Source organism: Lutjanus erythropterus, chromosome 1, assembly GCF_056507025.1.
Source record: "Lutjanus erythropterus isolate fLutEry1 chromosome 1, fLutEry1.hap2, whole genome shotgun sequence".
Taxonomy (NCBI): domain Eukaryota; kingdom Metazoa; phylum Chordata; class Actinopteri; order Lutjaniformes; family Lutjanidae; genus Lutjanus; species Lutjanus erythropterus.
Genome location: NC_139317.1, coordinates 32,931,290 through 32,953,301, shown reverse-complemented (window position 1 = coordinate 32,953,301; position 22,012 = coordinate 32,931,290). Strand labels below are relative to the sequence as shown.

At 39.7% G+C, this 22,012-nt stretch overlaps 1 protein-coding gene across 1 annotated transcript in view; it reads left to right on the top strand.

Annotated features, from left to right (window-relative positions):
• The first annotated feature begins 16,306 nt into the window (after positions 1-16,306).
• The window catches only part of igdcc4 (immunoglobulin superfamily, DCC subclass, member 4), a 71,870-nt gene continuing 66,164 nt past the window's right edge, over positions 16,307-22,012 (top strand). Inside the window, exon 1 of the mRNA XM_084720193.1 lies at positions 16,307-16,606. Within this exon, the coding sequence (XP_084576319.1) occupies positions 16,540-16,606 (67 nt within the window). The 5' untranslated portion in view covers positions 16,307-16,539. The remainder of the gene's footprint in view (positions 16,607-22,012) is intronic.

Below are 22,012 nucleotides of genomic sequence, written 5' to 3'. Positions count from 1 at the left end.
TAAATTCAGATTTCCTCCCTCTTCACTCTCTTGAGCCTGTTACACGGAGAGAAACTGGAGGTTAGTCGTTAGTGCTGATTTATTTCTACAACCTGTTTATTACACGGTGTTACCGCCTAGGAGGTAATTTGCAATAATGTCACATGCATGCCATAGGTCTGGGAGCAGATCTTACTATTACGACCTACTTTACAGGAAGGAGGCGTTTAACAGCGGCTGCTATAAGCTAAGTGTCGGCACGTTTTAATGTGTGAGCCCTGCAGGCACCGACTCGACGCTGCTGAGAAGATTTTAACCACTGAATCTTTCTTGTTTCAGTCAAGCCACAAGAAAATGCTCCCTCTGTCACACACACACAGACACACACAGACACACACACAGCCACAGACACACCCACATACACAATTGTTGCAGTCGCATGCGGGCTGCACTTCAAAGGCTGAAACGAGCCGAGGTTATTTGCCGTATATGTAGCATGTAGTATATTTCCACGGAGAGCTGGCCATCATAGACGGGACTTACGGCTTCCACAGGAAACATAATCTGCTTACCTCCTCCAGACAGCAGCCGCCTCCCTGTGTGAAGTGCACCGGCTGCAGTGAAGCTTCAGCCGCGTGTTGAAAAGTGACAGAGCTGCCGGCCGGACGATACGTGCAAACAAACTATTACACTATTATAACAACTATAATACTTAATGCACAGCAGCACGGCGATAAAGCCTAACAATCCTGTTTCTGGACCAATCACCGCGCTCGAGTGCGCTGTCACTCTGATTCAGACCAATAGGCAGATTACTCTAATCCCTGACGTCGTGTTGTTTACCCAATCACTGTTTAGCTCTCTGTCCATGGTGCTGAATGCGGCCCACCAACTGAACCTGTAAACAGCCTCATTACGCAGCATTTCTGAAACTATATAATCAGTGGTGGAAATTTAATAAGTACATTTACTCAAGTACTGTACTTAAGTGCAATTTTGAGGTGCTGTACTTGACTTATTTCCATTTTCTTGTACTTTATATTTCTACTCCACTACATCTCAGTGGGAAATCATTGTACTTTTTGCTGCACTGCAATTATTTAATAACTTAAGTGACTTACTTTGAAGATTCACATTTATTAATACGAAACACAGTCAATAAATAAATGATGATGTATTATTATAGATAAAGAAAAAACTTTTTTTTTATCATTGTGGGAAATCACAAGCTACCCAGGAGTACACAATATAAAGCAATTAAAAGTTCCACCATTTTCAGCTGCAACACTTAAGTGATAAACACATTAATGCATGAATAATTATAGGGAAATAATATAATATATATTATTATGACATGGGCCATTTTGTATAATGAGTACCTTTACTTTTGGTACTTTAAATGTGTTCTCATGCTAGTGCTTTTGTACTTTTACTTCATTAAAGATTTTACTGCAGGACTTTTACTTGTAGTAGTGTATTTCTACACTGTTGTTTTCACACTTTTACTTCAGTAAAGAATCTGAGGATTTCTTCCACCCTGATCATCTATGATAACCACCTTGTATCTGCAGCTCATCTGAAATGAATGATGCTGTCACACAGCCATGTATCTATTGCAGTAGTAAATTAGATGGCTTAAATCAACAAAGGCATAAAATGCATACACAATATATAAAATGTATAGTAAGTTGTATTCAGAGCAGCAGCAATATTAGAAATAAGAGAAATTGTAGAATTTGTTAGAAGCAATTTCCTTTACACTGTAAATTCAACTATTTAATATACAGCATATACATATATATCCAAATCAGTAGCCAAGCCAATGGCCCAAAACATAAGCATGAAACTTGGGTTTGTTGCAAACCTAAATATTGACTCCGGCTCTCCAGCGGGGGTTGCTGTTTCTCTGCAATGAAAAACTCTGTAACTCTGCTGAGATGCCACAGAAAACAATCTCTTGGCAGCAAACACACGTGTTGGCATGCTATTATTTGGCTAACTAAAAAGGACATTTTTTATGTGCAAGTCGTTTGTAGACTGAAAGAAAAAAATATATGTCAAATACAATCCCACTATGGTATGGTATGGTAGTATCAATAAGCCACGTGAGTTCACTCAGAGAGACTAAGCAGAAAACTATTTTCTGATTTCAATCACACTGAGCTCTCAGTGATGATCTACTGTACCCTGATCACTGACTTATATCTGATGCACTGATTTGTCACTGAGGCTGTTAGATCCAGAACCATCCCACACAGCCCAAAAATACTTCCTGTAATTAATCTACAGTTGTAAATCTGTTTGACAGCAGTCAGGCATAGTGAATATTAAGACTACCATCCTTCAGCAATCTTTATTAGCTACGGTGCCACGGTGCTGTGTAGGTGGACAAAAGAAAAGAACTCTTCTCTGGCAATCATTTACATCACTGCAAATATCAGCCTTTATCATGCATATAATAATCTAATATCATCATATCATGTGAATCATGTTGTGTTCTAACCCATGCAGCATTAAATGCTTCACCATAAAAATAAGGATAGGAACATAAATCACATATATTAATCATATTTTATAATAATGTTATTGTTATGAATTTAAACAAAGATAATAGATAGTATATCAGTGATGTAGGAGTTATTTTCTATAGTTTCCATTAATTCCACACTTGTTCAGAAAAGTGTCTACCCGAAACAGAGGATTCATTTTACTCACAGGAAACCATCATTTGCTCTGCTCCACTAAAAAAACCCAAAAAGATTAATGAAGTTATTCACATGGTAATACACCGACTTGTATGATGAAATCAGCTGTAACTGTAAGGTGCTCCTACACAGACGCAAGAGTAAGAGCAGGGGGAGGTAATCTGGGTCGTAATTGGCTCTCAAGAACCTTATTCTCTGTCATCAACTGGTAAAAATAGACATGTAGACATGACTGAAGTCATAAGACAAGACAAACTGCTTTAATGTGTCAATTTAAATTTACTCTCATTCAGTCTTCTGTTACTACTCAGCAGCCACAACGAAGCAAAAATGGTTTAATCAACTCTGAGATAATGTTCATGTGTCAGTAAAACTGAATATGAGTATAATAATACGTAATAATATTAAGGTAATATATCACTTTATTATCATATTGCTCATATATCATAATATTGCTGTAAAATAAGGCTTTTTTGAAACAGAATGTCCTAACTATTGTAACATTTTAATTTCAAATTTTAGTAAACACATCATCACATTTTTGAAAGAAATGTTATCCATCTTTTTGAAATGAAAAATATATAACTAATAAATGACAGAAATGTTAATTTGTCTGAATATATATTGTAAGAACTTAGAAAGTAGGGGAGGTGTTTAAGTGTTCTCAATTTTTCAAAGTAAAAGCAATCATCAATATTGCAGATTACTCTTCCCAGGGTGTAATGACTAATATTCGAAATGAACACAATGAAATGTGAAAATACGTCTGACTGATTGCTGAAAGTAGAAACTTGCTGCAAGCTTGCAAATTAAGAATTTATTTTATATATGAAGTAGCCAATTTGATGACTGAATATTGTTTCTTTTAAAGATATATGACTTTTCATCAGGTTCATCACATTTATATGCAAATTACAAGTGGTTTCAACATACTTTCTATGTATCCTGCCATCACTTCACAACACTCATTAGTAAACTCAGCCATGTAAATGTAGGCACTTATCAAATATCTAGATCTAATGTTTGTCAGTTTAACAAAGAAATCGTACTCTGATGAGAATCTACAGGGACTGAAGAGTCTGTAATGTGCTTATTCAATATGTCTAGACTGATGCACCTCAACAATACCCCTGCATACTGGAAGACATACTGTACTGTACTTTTTCCTTTGCTGCATGCTCTATAGAAGTAGTAAAATGATGAAAAGTGCTAAACTGAAAGTTAGAAAGATAACCAAGCTGAGGAAAAATTGTTTGTAATTGTTTGATCAGATTTGATTAATGAAATTTCATCCCATGTGTCCTATACAGGTACCCAGTGTGCTACATTCATGGAAAATGGCTGCTTGAATCATTCATCTCTCCAATCCAATGGCATAAGGTAACTATGACAGGCTCAGTACAAGCTATTATGATGGGCCCTAGTGCATGCTAGTTACTAGTTATGATATGTTGGATGTTACAGTTGAACAGTTGAGTTGGCCAGCTCTTCAGTTTTGAAAGATTTTAGGCCTAAACTAGCTACAACATATCTTACTGTCTCATCACATGATCAAATAGACTTGACACTATAGACTCAACATACATGTTATCCAATAATCATTATTTCCTGGGTTGGGTTGTGATGGATTAAATGTAATCAGGATTACATAATGAAATTACAAAAAATAAGTATCTATAATTAACCCTGATTACACTTTAAAAATGTATAATTTGATTATAGTTACTTTGTCAAGGATTTTCTTGGTTACATTTTGGATTACATCTTAAAATTATGAAACTATTTCATGATAACTAGTGCTCTATTAACTCTTAAAAAACATATTGGACATATGGGGCTTCTTTGACAACTGACTGTGACTGTGCAAAAATGCATTTTATTTGCATTGAACATTTTTTAAGATATTTAAAAGGAACAAAAAATATTTTGGGGATTCTTTGTGGGAGATTTTTTGGCTGTGTAAGTATAAGCCACCACCACTGCCCCTTCATCCATTTTTTAAATCAATTATTCCGGTCAGGATCCTGAGCACTGGGCTATCCCATTTTGCACCGGCAAGAGACTTGGATGAATCTTCTCCATCAGACCTGGCTGTGAAGTTTGAAATCAGTGCAGAACCTAACAGGAAGCCAATATAAGGGTTGCACACTGAAAGTACCATGAAAAATATGAGCAGCTCTGGTTTGAACTGGCAGAGAAAAACTTGGCAGACACCAGAAAAAAAGGGCATACAGTGTATTCCGTGCTAGAGAAAACATAAGACAATATTCTCTATGAATTAACATAAATTACGTTTTTATCAACTGTTTTAATCTGTCACTGGGTAAGCTACTAAAGCTGGACGTCTCCTCACACTGTCACTCACCAGTCTCTCATTTATCCTGTCCCCTCTCCATTAATATTCATCAGAAAGGGTTTCTGTCTAGACAAGCGTGTGACAGTTTGTTCTAAGGCCGCCACAGCGTAGGCCTTCAGTAGAAATCTACAGTAGAGTTGGCTATAAGTGGTCTCTCTATCTTGCTTCTTTGTCTGTCTTTCTCTCATTCCGCCTCTCTCGTCTCTGCACCAAACAAGGCCACCATTGAAAGGACCATTGAGATGAGCTCTTTTCTTCAACGCCTCGCAATCTTCAACCAAGATTCTGATTCAGAATCTACTTTTAAAGCTAATTAGGACAAGGGCTGCTTCTTTCAGGGAGTAATGGGCTGAGCCTGAATCAACAGAGCCCACCTTCTCCCTCCCACTCTAGCTCACCAACAGTGCTTCACTCTGCATAGATTAGAATGGGAAAGTCAGATTTCCACCATGAGCTGTTCCCAACACGGCATTGATGCGACACAATGAGTCTTTTCTGGATCCTCTTTGCGGTGCGCGTTGTCATCATCCTCGACGGGGTGTAGATAGAGGGCAGGATATTAAGTGTCGAGTAAGACAGTGAGAGAATGAGTGCGGGAGAACGGAAAAAGAAAGATGACGGAGAGAAGAAGAGAGGAAATGAAGGGTGAGGGACGGGCATGGCATCTTAGCATCAACATTTATTGAACATCAGAGGCAGAGATACACAGTTTCTTATTTTTTTGGAGGGTAACATTTGCTTTGGACCAGTGAAAATTCCTCTGCTTCCTCTCTTGGCAGTTAACCACAAATTATCCATAAATGACTTAAAATTGTAAAACATTGCTAATTTAAATTGCATACTAAGTTGGTTATTCATTAATGATCTGTGTTCATGATCAAGATTTGTATGATAATTTTAAATGAAAAAAGTAACACAAAGTCCTTTAAAAGTGTTACATTTTGTTTTTAGTTTTATTATTTGATTATTTGCATACATATAAAACAGCATAAAATCCAGATAGTGAAAGTTGATTATTTATTAATGATTAATGTTCATTATCCATATTTTGTATTATCATTTTAAAAAATGTTAATAGTGTCCTTGTACAGTTTCATAAAAAGGAAGGTGAAGATGATCAACTTGTCTATTATGAATGAATGTGAAGTTGTGAAACAATGATGGTAAAGACAAAGGCAGAAACAAAGATTTATATATAAATACACATATCTGATGAATATACACACCATATACTTAACTTTGGCTTGTGCTAATATTTAATAAATTCTTGTCATATTGTGTTAAATATGGTGGTACTACACTGCCACTCACTCACACACACACACACACACACACACACACACACACGTTACTCCACTTGTTTCATATTGAATGCATGAATACATTTATTTATCTTCATCGCTGGGTGTGTAAATGCACTTTAAATGAGGTAAAAGTAAGTGTCTGTTGTTCGACACTCAATATCCCTGCTTGATGCTCTCAATTGCGGCACAGCGCCAGTGCACCCTAGTGTCATTGTCCTCCAAAAGAAAGCCCATTTGCCCAGTCACCCCCTACCCCATGTGCCACCGTTGTCTTGGTTTCTATGGAGACGCTTTCCTCCAGACCAAGCATGTGGAGGGCACCCCTCCAGCGGAAGGAGGTGGAATAACATTGTGGCAAGGCAATCATACACCAACCTCATTTGCATATCCAAACATGAACCATGGACCGTGGCATACAGTGTTTGTTCACTAAACATTTCACAGTAGTTGATTAAACCCAACTGGAGCGCAGAGATATGATTATTATTTCTGATTAACAGAAAGGGTCAGCTGATTGTAAGCTAAAGAGAACATACGAAAGAAAATTACAGTAAAACACAATTCTTCTCTAGAAAACATCTTTCTTTGTGCAATGGGACCATTCGGCATTCTGATCACCGTTGCTCCCTTTGTGGTCTTGACATGAATGATGCATGCATGTGTCTGGACCTGATGTGCTCATTTCTCAGCACCTCCAGCTGGGGGCACTGTTCTATCTGTCTGTCAGCCCGTCTGTGGTATTTCCTTACCTATTTGGTAAGACGCTCTGCTGTCAGATGGAGCTGTGCACCTCTGACCTTGAGGAAGATGAAATAAACCCACTACAGAAGCTACTGTACTCAGCATTCAAATACACAAACCTCACAGACTCAAGACTGAAACACTTAGCCTAGAGACAAGGACACAAACACAGAGGGGGGAGAAGCGAAGTGACAAACTACTATACAGTTTCTTGTTTCCAACCACAGTTCAAACAAATACTTGTGGACTTCCTCCTCAAAAACCCAGAAGTTGTGACTTTGTAATTTTTGTTTTGGTTTTATTTCAAATCACATACTATTTGTTTACAACTTTTTACTATTCTCACGGATAAATGAAGGTTAATAGAACATATAACCAAAAAAAAGACACTGTACTTGTGAAACGGAAAGGTTCACTAATTAGTAGGCCAAATCATAATGGAGGCAACGAAACAGAACTGCAGCTAACCATCATTAACATATTTCACTGGGGCCATAATTGTAGCAGTGACTGACTGCCACACAGTCACACTGATATCCATATAATCCAGCACTGAATCTCAAACAATAAGACCCACTGCTGTAAGGATGACAATAATGAAAGTGAGCGTTTTAAATAATTGAAATGCTATTTTGGTCAGGAGAACATATAATAATTAATTATGAATACATTTCAAATAAAGTCTGAAAACTGAATGACTCAATAAAAAAGGTTTTATAATGATCATGTGACCACTTATTTAATACATGGAACTTGTGACAGCACATGTATCATTTTAGCGTATGAACATTTATAAACCCTGCACCACATAGGGGCTAATGAATCTCATAATGACATCATCAGTATACATTTATTTACAGTTCACTATTCTGCAGACAAAAATACTCTCATCCTATGGTAATGACAGACTGGATTCTTGTGCTTACATTTATGTGCTTCACCTATAATGTTGTATAGCAGTGACTGTAATATACCACTAAGCATGCAGATAATGTTCTTTAAAGTTAGGGTAAGTAGGATTTGTCAGCTGCTGTTTGTAAACACACTAGAAAGATAGTTATTTGTTGAGTCCTGCTACCAAAGCAAAATAATGAGAAAATAAAAAGGTATGGATGAGGGACATTGTCTGTTACACACTTCTGGGGGTCATGGGTGATGAGAGAGGAATTATTTTTGTATGAGTCTATGTAATGTTTTTGGGATATCTTGCATAGTTTGCCTTTAAGTATGGTGATGATGAATAACTATGTTATCATTAGACAATTTACATAATGTTGTTATTTTGTTTTGCCAGAAGACTGATTTGACCTGTTTTAGTGAAATGCAATTAGTAGATAAGTTGTACATACTTATACATATGATATGCAGTACATCGAAGACAATGGCAAAACACTATGTAGCCTACCAAGCAGAACCTGAAATCTCATCACTGACACCAACAACTTGAGGATGAGTCTCTTCTGGAGCAGTAACATCAGGCTGGCAAGAGATCGAAGTGGGGATAATAGCAGGGTGCACCATCTCAGTGATTGTTTTCTTTGGCCATGAACATGCTTGTAAAATCTGCTCTGAGCCAGGGTGCAGAGGGCCCAAAATAAAATCTGCCCAACAGATTCAGTACCTGGCTGTATGGGTACCGCAGAAGCTGGGAAAGCTGATGGAGTGCACCCAGATGAGTTTCAAACCAGCCAAGTCTAGATCACTCATGTTAAAGAGGAAAAGGTGGATGATGCCATCTGCTTCAGCACTGGAGCGTTAGCACCCACACTATCATACAAAAGCCAGTAAAGAGCCTTGGCAAGGTGCTTGACAACACCCTGAGCAATATATCATCTGATACACCTGCACTGATTTGGAGAGTTGGCTGAGAGCACTTAACTTTCAGGATTGCCAGCAAAGTTCAAAATATGACTGTACCAGTATGACAGTCAGCCACACCAGCGAGATGTACAAGCTATAGGTGCCAGTCTTGACAGTTGATGGCCTTGCGAGGAAAATAAGTTCTCCCCACAGAAGCCAGTGCCTAGACTGAGCAGTATGACTCTTCTTATGGGCATGGGTTGTAACTGTCATTCATTTCCCTGGAAATTTAATTCAAGGTGATGAGAACAAGGAAAGAGTTGCAGTACAGGGAGTCATCCGCTTGAAGGTGGCCAAAGCTGGAATCAAGATGAGGACTGGAAGGAAATGGCAAGCAGTGGAAGCCAGTCAACTGGCAGGGTCAAGGCTGCACCAAAGTAAGCTTGTTGGGAGTGGTGACTCGAGGCAGAGCAGGCCTGGGATCTTTTCAGTTTTTCCAGATTGACATTGCCAAAGAGAAGAAGAAAAGCCTAGTTCAGGGGGAGGTGGGAGGAGCAATAGAAGAGAAAAGGTCATGCAGCATGGTGGTAGTAGGACAGTACCTGGGCAAGGTGGAACAATGCAGTGGAGAGGGGACATTGTGTCTTGTGTCAAGTGTCTTCTCCAGATGGTGTGTGACATGCTTCCCACTCCATCAAACCTCTACACATGGAGCAAATCTTACACCTTGATTCCACTTGGCATGGCTTTGGTGCAGTTTTGTTCCACCCTCATACTTCAAACCTTACCAGAAGAGGAGCATTTTGTTTACCTGATTTTCTTGGGTTGTTGAGATTTTGTTGATTTGGACTGTTTTCTCAATTGTTGTGCTTCTACTATCAGTAAGTAGACTGTGTAGTTAAATTGTTTCAATTTTGTCTGTTTTTATGATTGGCAGTCTGCATGGGGTGATTTATTTTGAAAATTGACTGGTTGCTCTGTGCCATTCCTGTATTTGACTTCCTGCCTGACTTGATCTGCTCTGTGCATCTTGAAATGACTTTTGTCATAAACAGACTAGATACTTCATTGCAGCCAGAATGCAACTCACTATGCTGCTGTATTCCAAGTGTGAAACCCTTGCACATATCCTAAGTTGCTGCCCCAAGGAACTAAAAGAGGGACAACATATTAAGCACCATCATAAAGTCAAAGTAACTGCAGTGCCAGATTTGAATGGAGCAAAACACGCCATCATTCTCCTTAGGGCTTGGAATCAGCCAGGACCCTCAGTTAAGTCAGCAGTGGGTGGATCTGGAGAGAAAGCTCAAGTTCCCTCAGCACATCACAGTCATCACCACAAGACTTGGAGCTCTATCTTACACCTGGCACAAAGCTGTTGCGCTGGTGGAACAGGTGGCTTTGCTATCTCACACCAGCACAGTTTCCATTTTTGCCACGTCTGCAAGATAGCAAAAGAACTTGCGCCTGGTCTATGCAACCATGGGTGGTAGGTCTAAGAATGAAGGCAAAATTAAGGCGTGACCCGGCGCAATTGCTATCTTGTGCTGGGCGTATTAGCGTGAAACCTACTTGTGCCTTAGACTGGCTAAACCCTGGTTGAAGCACAAAATCCGTGGCGCAATTGGTCTGTGTGCACAACCTGGGTGTTTGGCTAAAGCATACACACACATCTCCAAAAACACAAAACATCTTCACTTAGGCTTAGTTTTTCCCCACACAGGAGTGTGGATTAGTAAAGTGTCCTGTGTACATCTCCACAATCATAAAACACCTTTCATTTATGTTCAACAGAAAGCACGTGTGTGTGTGTGTGTCTAAAATGATTCTCATTAATAATGAATAAGGAATTACTGTTCTAATTATAAAGCCGAATAGGTCAGTAGCTCAATAGCCCAAAAGGTCTGTGTACTTCTGTCAGAGCCTGATGCTGCTGTACCCCCCGTACATAATTTTGCACACGGGTTATCAAACTTCAGACCACCTTCTGTTTCTGTTTTCTCCACCCACAGTAGTGTTAGCAGGACAGTGGAGGGAGGATGGGCGGAGCAGCTGTGAAGGTGCACCTCAGTCCAGCTTAGGTTGGTGTCCAGACCTCTCCTGCACTCCTCAGCCAGTTGATCTGCATAATATTGATAATAATGAATATACAATACAGAATAATTTCAAGGTGTTTCAGTGTAAAACATAACCAATTAACACGTCTGCATGACTTTTACGGTTCATGTAATGTATTACTTTTTGCAAATGTTTATGCAAAATAAATTATTTCCACATGAAGCTACTTTGGAGACGTCCTGCTGTCTCCATATATTGTGCGCTCTCATGCTTTCACTTCTCAAACCAGGAGATCTGTCTCCTCGCATGAATCTTTTCTCTTTGTTTCCTCCTGGTGAAAGCTGACTTTCTGATTGGTTTATTGCATGTTTGGCCTAAACTTGCTGGTGAATGAATGAAGGCACCCGGGCACAGCTGATAGATGTGTCCCGCTGTGCACTGCTGGTGTAAGGGGTGCAGCGTGATCACTGGCCAGAGCCTACAGCACTTTTGCCATTGAGGGAGAGAGAAGAAGTCTCCTGACATCATAAATACAGCAAAGAGAGCCTCGAGATGGCTTAGGATCTAGAAAGAGAACCGTGGAACAAATAGCATCAGGACACAGCAGGGTTGTCTGGAGGAGGTTATATGATGCTGAAAGACCTGTAACACCCAATGTTTCCAGGAACATCGCTGAAGATGTCCAAAAGCATCAGCAGATATACAGTATCTGCCCATTATTTACATTAATGTTAGTCCCACATAGCTACATTATCATTAAGCCAAAGAGGAAAAATCCTTTAGCTGTTTCGTATTTCTTTAAACCAATCACAATCATTTTGGGTGGTGCAAAGCTCAGGATGCAGTGACAGTGCCAAATGCAAAATAGTGTCGGGGGGATAACTTGTTTTGGTGGAACATTTGCATGTGGCGATGTGAGCCCTGATATTAAAATGGTTAACTGTCCACAAAAGAAAAAGTGACAGCTACTAGCGTGTCTACATTCCCTAGCAACCAGCGGCTAGCTTGTCATTTCAGTGTATACGTTGGTAGCTCAGTGATTGTTCCGAAGCTACAGGGACTTTGAAAATGCACATAGTGGATGCCCCCTGAAATAAGCAGTCAATGGTGGGCTTATACCCACAAAACTCAAAATCCAAACTCAATGAAAATTAGGCCTGCTGCATTTTGATAAAAGGCAGCTTGCATTTCTTCAGTTGATTCAAGAAACAGCGTAAGAGCACTAGAAACAAGTGTAATCTTATCCCAGTTATTTTAAGAAAAGCACTTCATCACGCCATGAATACAACAGTTACTAAGTTGGACATTTTCTGGACTGCAGCAGAGTTGCTCAGCTCCTCGCCAACCAATTATAGTATTGTCTGTTGTAGAAAAATCTAACTTGTTTTCAAAGAAAAACTGCAACACCAACCTATCTCTGACTGCCAAGAGAAACCACTAAAACCTCTTGCTGTTTGACTCAAGCCAGACAAGTTTACTGTCCTAATTGGTCTCAGTGGGCAGACCATCAAATGTGTAAATAATTTTCTCAGCAATTGGCCTGCTCTATCTTTGGCTATCCTGGCTTTTTCCTGCTTTGACGGTGAAAAGAAAGCTGTGCCTGTTGGAACAATGTCCTCTAATTCCTAGAGCACATTGTTTTTATCTTGTACAAAACTGCTTTAAATATGGTAATGAGAGACCAATGTTCAATCACAGAGCCACCAGTCTCATAATACATATCAACCAGAGTGCATAGCCAGTCATGTCTGTTGGGGGTAACAAACTGCAGATGGGCTTTCAACTGTTGCTGCAGCTTGTTCAGTTGGGTTGTGGTTTAAGGGAATCAGGTTACTCATAATTAAGACCATAGCTCGGAGCAGGTCGTACCCTCCACTGGATCAGCTTTTGTAGTTCTGACGGGACACAAGTCATTTCACTTGTTTGTCTGGCTCACAGCCAAAAACAGTGAGGTGTCAACGTTTTATGACAACATTGAACTGAAGCTATTTCTCATAGATGGCTTGTGCATTCAGATCATAGCGCTTTTGTGGAGTGATTTGCGAGCAGCTGGTAGTTTGTGTTCATTAATTTAGGGGAGCTGGGGAGGAAAAAGGAGAAGCGGGGAAATTGCAGCTTGACCACAATCACAGAGGACAGAGCAATGCTATTAGTTTTCCAATGCAATCACATAATCCGATGGCCCAGACATTCGCTTTAATCAGACACCTGGGAAATGCATCCATCCCATTTCATTCCATCAGCTCAAATCAATCTCATATCAGTATTAAATGAATACACTCAGATGAGAAATTTGGCTGGACAAGATATTATTACCAAGGGGAATTCCTTCATTACTGCCTTTTATGATTGCCTGTCTTTCTTCTCTATGTTGTAGGCGATATATAAGGCATTCTCCTCCTACATGTTGCAAACCCATTTTGTAAAAACAAAGGGAGGCTGTATTTGAAAGCACTAAAATACAAACGATGTAAAATGACTCCTTAATGGTCTTTAATGGGCTTTGTTTTCATCCCAAAAAGCAATCTTTAAGTAGATGCAGAGATACAAATGCATCAAATGTATCTTGTTACAAATTACAAAGTGGGTGGGAGGTGGGTGGGCTACAAACAGAGGGGTGCATGCTGGGTAGTTTCAGTCCAGTCTCACCAGAAAAATGACCATATGGGTCATCTGTGCAAGCAGCTTATTTACGTTTATTGTTAGGTGGCAACCTTCAGTAGCCGTGGTAATTATGACAGGAGCAGGATCAAGAGTAAGAAAGTCCACATGGGGAGGGATGGGTCAAACACAGGACTTTCACCCAGGAGGTTGGGGTTTGTGTACTGTGTGAAACCAACAGTCAATCTTGACTTATTTAAAGTATTACATTACTCAAGCTATGTTTCATAAGTGATGTCACTGACGTACTTATCAAACCCAAACCATGATCTTTTTCTAAACCTAACCAAGTAGTTTTGTTGCCTAAATGTAGCCAAACTATGACTGTTTCACAATGTTAAAGCTGCTACAAGTCATTTTAAGTGGTTATGAAACAGTCTCGCTTTAATAGTGATGTTTCTATATGACCTAAATAAGTAAATTAGACCATTTGCAAGAAAACTGGCTATTTACATATAATTATTCTTAATGTCTGCCACTGGGTTGTATTCTCTGTGAAATCAGATGAAATGAGCCTGTATTTGCATTTTTCCAGTCAAAAAATATGGTGAGTAGGACAATAGCCAGTTAAAAGGGGTAGAAGGAGATTTTTATTTAGATAATTTTCATTTTTGATTTTATATTTTGTGGTTACCACTACTGCTTTTGTCCACAGGGGCCTCTTAAATGCACACAACAACACAATATCAACAAATATCCTTGTACTAGCTTTGTAGTAGAAACCACCAACACCTATGAAGACGGGTTGGGATGGGACTTGCGCAAGTGTTAAGTGGTCTTTTCTTCTGTTGTACAATGTCATTTGGTAAGCTTCTCTTATTTGAAAATAAAAAGGAGAAATCTTTAAATATATTTACAGTAATATTTTCAAATGACCATGATATGTCATCAGAGATTGAGGAAACATGCTAAATTGAAATACTCTCTCTTCTGACAACAACACTACAGCCAGTGTTCCCCTTTGATATTCATATTATATATATAGTTGTAAATATATATATATATATATATATATATATATATATATATATATATATATATACATACATATATATATATATATATATATATATATATATATATATATATATATATATATATATATATATATATATGTATATAAAGTTGATCCACTAACAGTGTAGGACTTGTTGTTGCTTGTTATTTTCAAATACAATGTTGTGCTCATCCTGCACTCATGCACTGTTCCTGCAGCCTGCCTGTGCCTCCTCAAGTCTGGGCAAGAGGAGGCGGGGGGGACAACTTGCTTCAAGAAGACTGTAAATTATATAGGATTTGATTTAATATTCTGTCTATGGTACCTACTCACTATTTGGACTGCAGTATTCCTTTTGCAGTATTCCAATTGTTACATAAATATTTCAAATACACAGTCAAGGTCTTAAAGTATTTTGTTAATAATTACATCAATTTTTTTTTCACCCAGCAAAATACAACTTAGAAAATGATCAAAAGTTATTAAACACCCATTTTAAATACATTTAATTGAAATACTGCCCACCTCTGAGTGGATGTCACGTCAAAAAAGTGTATCTCACACTTTTCAACTTCAAGGATGAAAGCTTTGTTCATTACAGTGTAACAAGAAGCAGCTTTGATGCCCATGCAGACAGCTGTATGGTCATATCTGACTGGTTAAAGCTATTGTTTGTCTCTCCTGCTTTATCTTTTTGTATGCTGGTGGATATGGGGATGCTGCTGCTGCTGCTGGTATCAGTGATGCTGAGAGAGCTACACGAGGCGAGTCTTTGTCTGCTCTGGGAAGGCTGGGCTCCAGCTGGCTCCCGCTATGTGCAAAAGTCAGTGGGTCCCTAAGCACTCAGTGCAGGAGGCGAGCTGCTTGATTGATTGGGATGCACACCACCAACGCCACCCCCCCCCCCACACACCCCCCTTCCTTCCCACCTCCTCCTCCTCCTCCTTCTCCTCCTCCCTCTCCTCCTCTTGCCTGTTCTTGCACAGGGAGCACATGTGCCTCTCCATTTTTTTTTTAACCTAGACTTGCTTTATTACACACAAGCACTCATGCAGCCATGCAAACAAAGGTTCATGCTTCACAAACACACACTCAAGAAAACTAGAAACACACCAGGACATCCTGACGGGATTATATGAATGAATGAGGCAGGTTTTTTGCATGATTAGAACACCCTGAAACGTGTATCTGGAGTCCTCGTGAATAGGCTATAACGAGTGTCCCCAACATTGGGTTCATTCGGGGCAACACATTTGCAGTCATTACAGATGACCGCTCAGCCAGAGCATTCTCCACACTAGCAGAGAATGAGGCATTACCCTAACGAATTCATCATTCCAGACAGAGAGAGAGACAGAGAGAGGGCGTCTGGGGTAAAAACACATTTTGACAGTTTTTGGTATCGCAAGTGTTTCCACAACGGATCCGCTTTGAATGAAATCCTCCAAGTACTGGTGGGAAGCGTGGAGTGGGACAAAAAAAAAAAAAAATGAGGAAGAAGGGGTGTGTAAGAATCACCGACAGCTTTTCAGGACTCCAGCGACGAAACCAGCCAGCCAGTGTCTGGTGGTGGTGAACGTGCATGTGCGCGTAATGTGTGCGCGCATGTGTGCGTCCACGCGTGTGAGTGAGTGAGTGAGTGTGTGTGTGCGCGTGTATGTGTGTGTGTGGACCAGCAGCCAACACACTTAACATTCGTTCGCAACATGGCGTTGAAGCGCCGAGAGACACGACGGCTCTCCCCCGACTAATGCAAGCGTATTGTTATAGGGAAAGCCAGGGGACTGTTAACCAAAGAGACCTCAACATTCACAGGGACTCTCCTTTACGCACCGGCGGAGACAATAGCGGATTCCAACATATGCATGTCGCTATAACGGTATAGCTGCTTGTATAGACGTACGCTGCTACCCCACTGGTGGAAATCAAAGGCTGTACATGGCGGTGGAGAGTACAATTTGGCTCTTCTGTCTTCTTTCGCTGTTTTGTGGTCCATCCAAGCAAGGTAACCACGCTCACTTTAATCATCTGCATGTTTTTTTTCCTCACAGGAGGGCATGTGTGAGGCAACGGGGCACTCGCGTTACACTAAAGTGCAGTTACTCAGGACATAAGTGGGCTCTGATAAAAGATAGGACAGACAGGCAGAGCTGCTGGGTGAATGTGCACCTTGCACGGTATACGTGCAATGTCCCCCTCCGGTTTTTTCTGTGTTCACCTCATGTGGCCTCTCCGGTGCGTCTGAGGTTGTCTTATTGTTACTTCATGGGTGTCTCTCCCGGGACGCGCTGGAAAGGTTCCGGCGGTTTGAAGTTGCAGCACATTGCCCGAGGAGGAGCCCCGACTGGTGGCACAGTCTGCGGCCACAGGGCTTTGAACCCGCCGGGGAAGTTTGGGATCAGACAGGGGATGAGGTTCAGTATGAAGACATGTGGGCTCGGCCCCGGTGTTTAATACGAGTGGAAGCAGCACAGTCTTAAATGCGTTGACTACATTTCCAAAAGAAAAGAAAAAAAAAATCTGAACTTTTTTCCCCTGTTAATAGTCTGTGCGCATGGAACGTCTGGTGGCTCAGAAAGTTGAGTGTACAGGACTGTGAGAAAAGAGTGAAAATATCACCAAAGGGATGCCTTTATGTGTGCGTGATCTTGACAAATCTGGATAAGAATGTGTCCCATAGCTGAGGGTGAAGGATCCACTGTATCAGTTGTATTTGTGGCTCCTGAGAGAGGAAGCGTGCTGGTTTAGAGAGGAAAGTCTGCCCACACAGGCGGCGACGAGTGGGTGAAAGAGTGGCCGCAGGATTTACATGACAAAGCCCTTTGCAGAATATCAGGGGAGGTTATGCAGCTAAATGCTCTTCGAGGCAAAGAGAAGCAGATATGACATAATAACAACAGTGAACCTGTCATACATTTCCTTTAGAGCATGCGTTTTGTCCCATGGAACGACATACGAGCACATTTCTGTATGGATTTACTGAAACAAGCTACACTAGTGAAGTAATAGTGATGTAGTGACGCAAAATAGTCTAATTACTATGGTATATCACCCACATCATGTTTGTACACATGCTCAGGGAGTGAAATATGTCTGAAATGAATCCCAAAACTGTGTTGCATAAAGTCTCACATAGCTGTATTCTGCTTTTCAACAATATAATGTGATGTGGTGATGGGCAAATTTTTAAAGCTGCATTAAGTTTGAAGTACTAAGCATTAATACATTAACAGGTTGGCATTTATCTGTTGAGAGCCTCATGAGGATCAGTCAAGAGGGACTGTGTATGTGTGTGTTTGCCAGAGAAAGAAAGAGAGACGGTACACTACAGACTTTTGAGACTGACCTTCTTTAGACTAAAGTGTCCGAGTGGTTGCATTCATATCCAGACTGTGCAAATGGTAGAATTAAACTGACACCTGAAAACATTTATAACTTTTTAAAATATATATTGTCTCGCAGTTTGAATTACAGCCACTGCAGAAAATGAATGAGTAACCATTTTGATAATTGATTCAGTTATTTTTTAATGGTATTTGCCATTTTTCCAGCCTCGCACATGTTTACTTTTATTTGGCGTATATTGTGGTAAATTAACTTGAGTTTTTTAAATGAATTGTCAAACAGATATATTATCAGTTGTCGATATTGTTGGACAACATTGGCCCATCACAGTTATATTAGTCTATATCAGTATTTGTGTATACATTGTCCAGTATGTGCTGATATGAAAACTTTTTTGTTGTCATTTGATAGAACATAATGTGGATTGTTTTTCAGTTTTATAGGCCACATTATATGGATATTTGAAGCTTTTTCTTACATTGTAATTTAATTTTAAGTTTGGTATCAGCCCTACAAACCCAGTATCAGTTGGGCTCCTAAAATAAGGAATTTACTGGGTTGTGAAAATTATAAAGGGCATTTCTCACAATTTTCATTTATTAGTTCATAGATTAATCAAGAAAACAATCAGCAGATCAGTTAATTAAAAAAAAAGATTCTTAGCTGCACCCCTGCTTTGAATGGCTCCTTGAAATAACTGTCCAGTTATTGTGGAGCAGGTGCCCCAAATACTCCTAGTAATAAGAGTTTAAACGTGATATAAAACACCTGCCACAGAACTTAAAGGACCACTGTGTAGGATTTAGTAGCATCTAGAGGTGAGCTTGCAGATTGCAAACACCTCATCTCCCTCTCCCCTTCCAAGTGTGTTGGAGTACTTACGGTGACCATGAAACTTTCCCAAAATGCAAAAGGCTGTATCTAGAGTCAGCGTTTGATTTGTCCATTCTGGGATACTGTTGAAACAGGACAGACTCCATGAAAGAGGACCTGCATCCCCTGTGGATGTAAACAGCTCATTCTAAGGTATTGAAAACACAACTTTTTTTTATTTTCAGGTGATTATACACTAATCTAAACATACTTATGAATATTATATTACATTTTTGCCACATTTTGTCAGTAACCCCCCCATAAATCTTACACACTGGACCTATAATTTTAACTTCAGTTAAGTTCAATGAACATGTCCTGATGAAAGAGCAGGGAAACTATCACACATCTGCCTACCTTTTACTACTTCTCTAAGCCTAATACCTTTGATGTCTATAAGTTCTTTTACATAATATTTTATTATTGATATCTTGTATTGTTTGATTAGCCCACGGAAATACTACACAAACAATTATTTTTCAGTCACGTTGATGCTTTGTCCAATTTTAAAGAACATCTCTCGCTCAAAATGGCTGCTTAAAGAAGAATGTTGTTTTAATGTAATATTGCGTGTGGATGTTGTCTCACAAACTGTTTGTAAGCACAAATTTTCACTCAAATAGTAGCTATATCTTTGCTTACCACTGCCTTTTATCATCAGGATTTTATCCTTCTCCTGTGTCGGGAGATCGCCTGCACAGAGTTCTGCTGCTGCTGCAGCTCTAGTATGACATACTCTGCAGTGAGTGCTACCAGTACAAAGATGAGATATAAAGGAATATCGTGATGTGGCTCTGAAACGTCAAGTGTGGTGGAATGAATATATCGAAAAGTACTCACTGTATGCTCCAGGTAGACACCACCCTCCCTGAGATATACTATAATTTTATCACATAAGTTCCATTATTCATTGTTCAATTATGCATATAAAGGCCTTAAAAGGGAGGCAACTAGAGGTATGCCTCCTTGACTTCCCTCTGATATAGTGGTAGAAGGTCAGAGGATACAATTTATAGAGAGTTAGATTACCATGCCCCACAGACTCCAGCAGAGACAGAATAAGGTATTACTCCCCTTGAGATCCCCCCGACAGCAGAGTGAGTGCCACACCGGGGGCGATCACATCCACATGATGAAATCTCTCGCAGGTAAATGGCGATTGTGATGGAGGTTGTCTGTGATAAGAGTGAAGAGGAAATGGATTTATTTATGCCGTGAGATTTGTCATTGAAAGTTGGTGCCGAACAGTTTTGACACGTGGTCGCTGCCTAAAAAAGCTTTTAAATTGGCAAAACATCACATTTATAAAAATCACTAAAGGAACATTGAGCAAATCACAGACTACAATCCATTTAAATATTTAACAGCTGCAATCAAAAAGTGTTTCAGAGCAGATGCCACATTTGTATTCATGATCTCTGCAAAACACTGACAGCAGCATCACGCTTTATGATCAAATGGACAGATTAGTATTAGTATCATGTTTTATTACTGAATAATCGAGAGACGTTAACAGCGCAGTCATTGAGGGTGACTCGATGTGTGCAGTTTGTTGGGTTTAGAAAGTGGAGCATGAATGTTGTGGGTGTTGGTAGTTGTGGGAACTGAGGCTGGTGAGTGGGGGCTTGGGGGGGTGATTCTGGGACAGGGATGAATTGGCGGGCGCTGGTGGGGCGAATTTGAGGGCAAGGGCCAGTGCTACATCCACAAACAAAGAGCTTGTTTTGTCCATTCTAAAGATCAAATGAAAATGTGTCAGCTTCATTTAACACATCACAGCGTCTCTGTGTTCACAGTCCGCACGGTTATTAATGGACATCATAAAAAAAAACAAAAAAACATTTGCACTCCGGCAAGACTTTATGAGCAAATGAATGTGATTATTGTAACGCCTTTGGACTTTTTATATGCATATGAAAGTTGTAAACACAGCAACCGTTGCATGATGAAGCGTTTGGCGCTATGCTGAGAATGTCACATGAGATCACTTACCCTTGAGGCACCAAATGTATCTTTGCTGTTATGAAAATTCTATTTATTAACAGACTAACAGTGAGGTTTGAGTACTGTTCACATTTCAGCTGATAGGGTACCAGGAATCCTATACTGGTGAACAAATGGTACTAATTTTTTTTTACAAAATTGTAATTTAAGTTGTCAAAAATAACTTCAAACTTCTAAATTTCAACTTTCTTATTTATTTTGCGTGCCTGTCAGTCTGTCACCAGGGCATTTCCATAGTGTCGTAGCAGGTTTGACTGTCCCCTGGACTGTAACTCATCCTGTCTGATGTTTTTCTCCATGCAGGAGCCAGGCCATTCAAGGGGTATCATTCTTGCTTTAGGTGTGAAAGGTCCCATGTTTGGATCCTGGATGAGCCCCCAGTTTGCCACAGCCCGGCTTATAAACCATGACAAAAAAATGAGGGAGACTGAAGGCAAATAATAATGAATTTATTATGAAAAGCACAAATCAGACTAAAGATAGGATGGGGTGTGGTTGTCAGTGGTGAGAGTAAGTGTGAGATATGGTGCAATGAGAAGTAGCAAACAAAAGAAGAGAAGGGAAATAGGGAACACTGTCAGCCAGTAGGCAGTGTTTTATAGTTGGAGTATGCTGGGTTCAGGTGCTTCTAAGGTGAGCAGGATGTGTAAAACAAAAAAAACAAAACAAAAACAACTATGGTTAAACATGATAAGACAAAGACTGGAAAAGTTGTGCAAGCTGCGACAAAATAAATGAAATGAACTCACAAAATGTAAAGAAAGGAAATATTCTCACACCCTTTTTCTTGTTAAACAGAAGAATAACAACGGATCACCTTCTGAATTAAAATATCTCGTGTTTGCAAACGGTTGATTTATCGTGAAGTGGTACTCAGTAGCAACAGTTGGTACCTTTAAAAGTACCAAGTTCAGCAGCCAACCTTTACAGTCCAAATTAATTCAGAATAAAACTGTTCTTAATCATTCTTGCCATTTGATTTGTACCAGCAAGTGTTGATTGAGCTCAAATGAAGTTTTTCTGCAATGTCCAGATTAGCACTCACACAGTCACACCACTCTTCTACAATTCATCTTGAACAATACAGTGTGATGTGCCTCAATTAAGTGGAAAAGTACTTTACATTAGTTTCTGGTTGCACTTGTAATGTTACCTTATAGGCAGGCAAATTAACAGTGTACACTGCAGT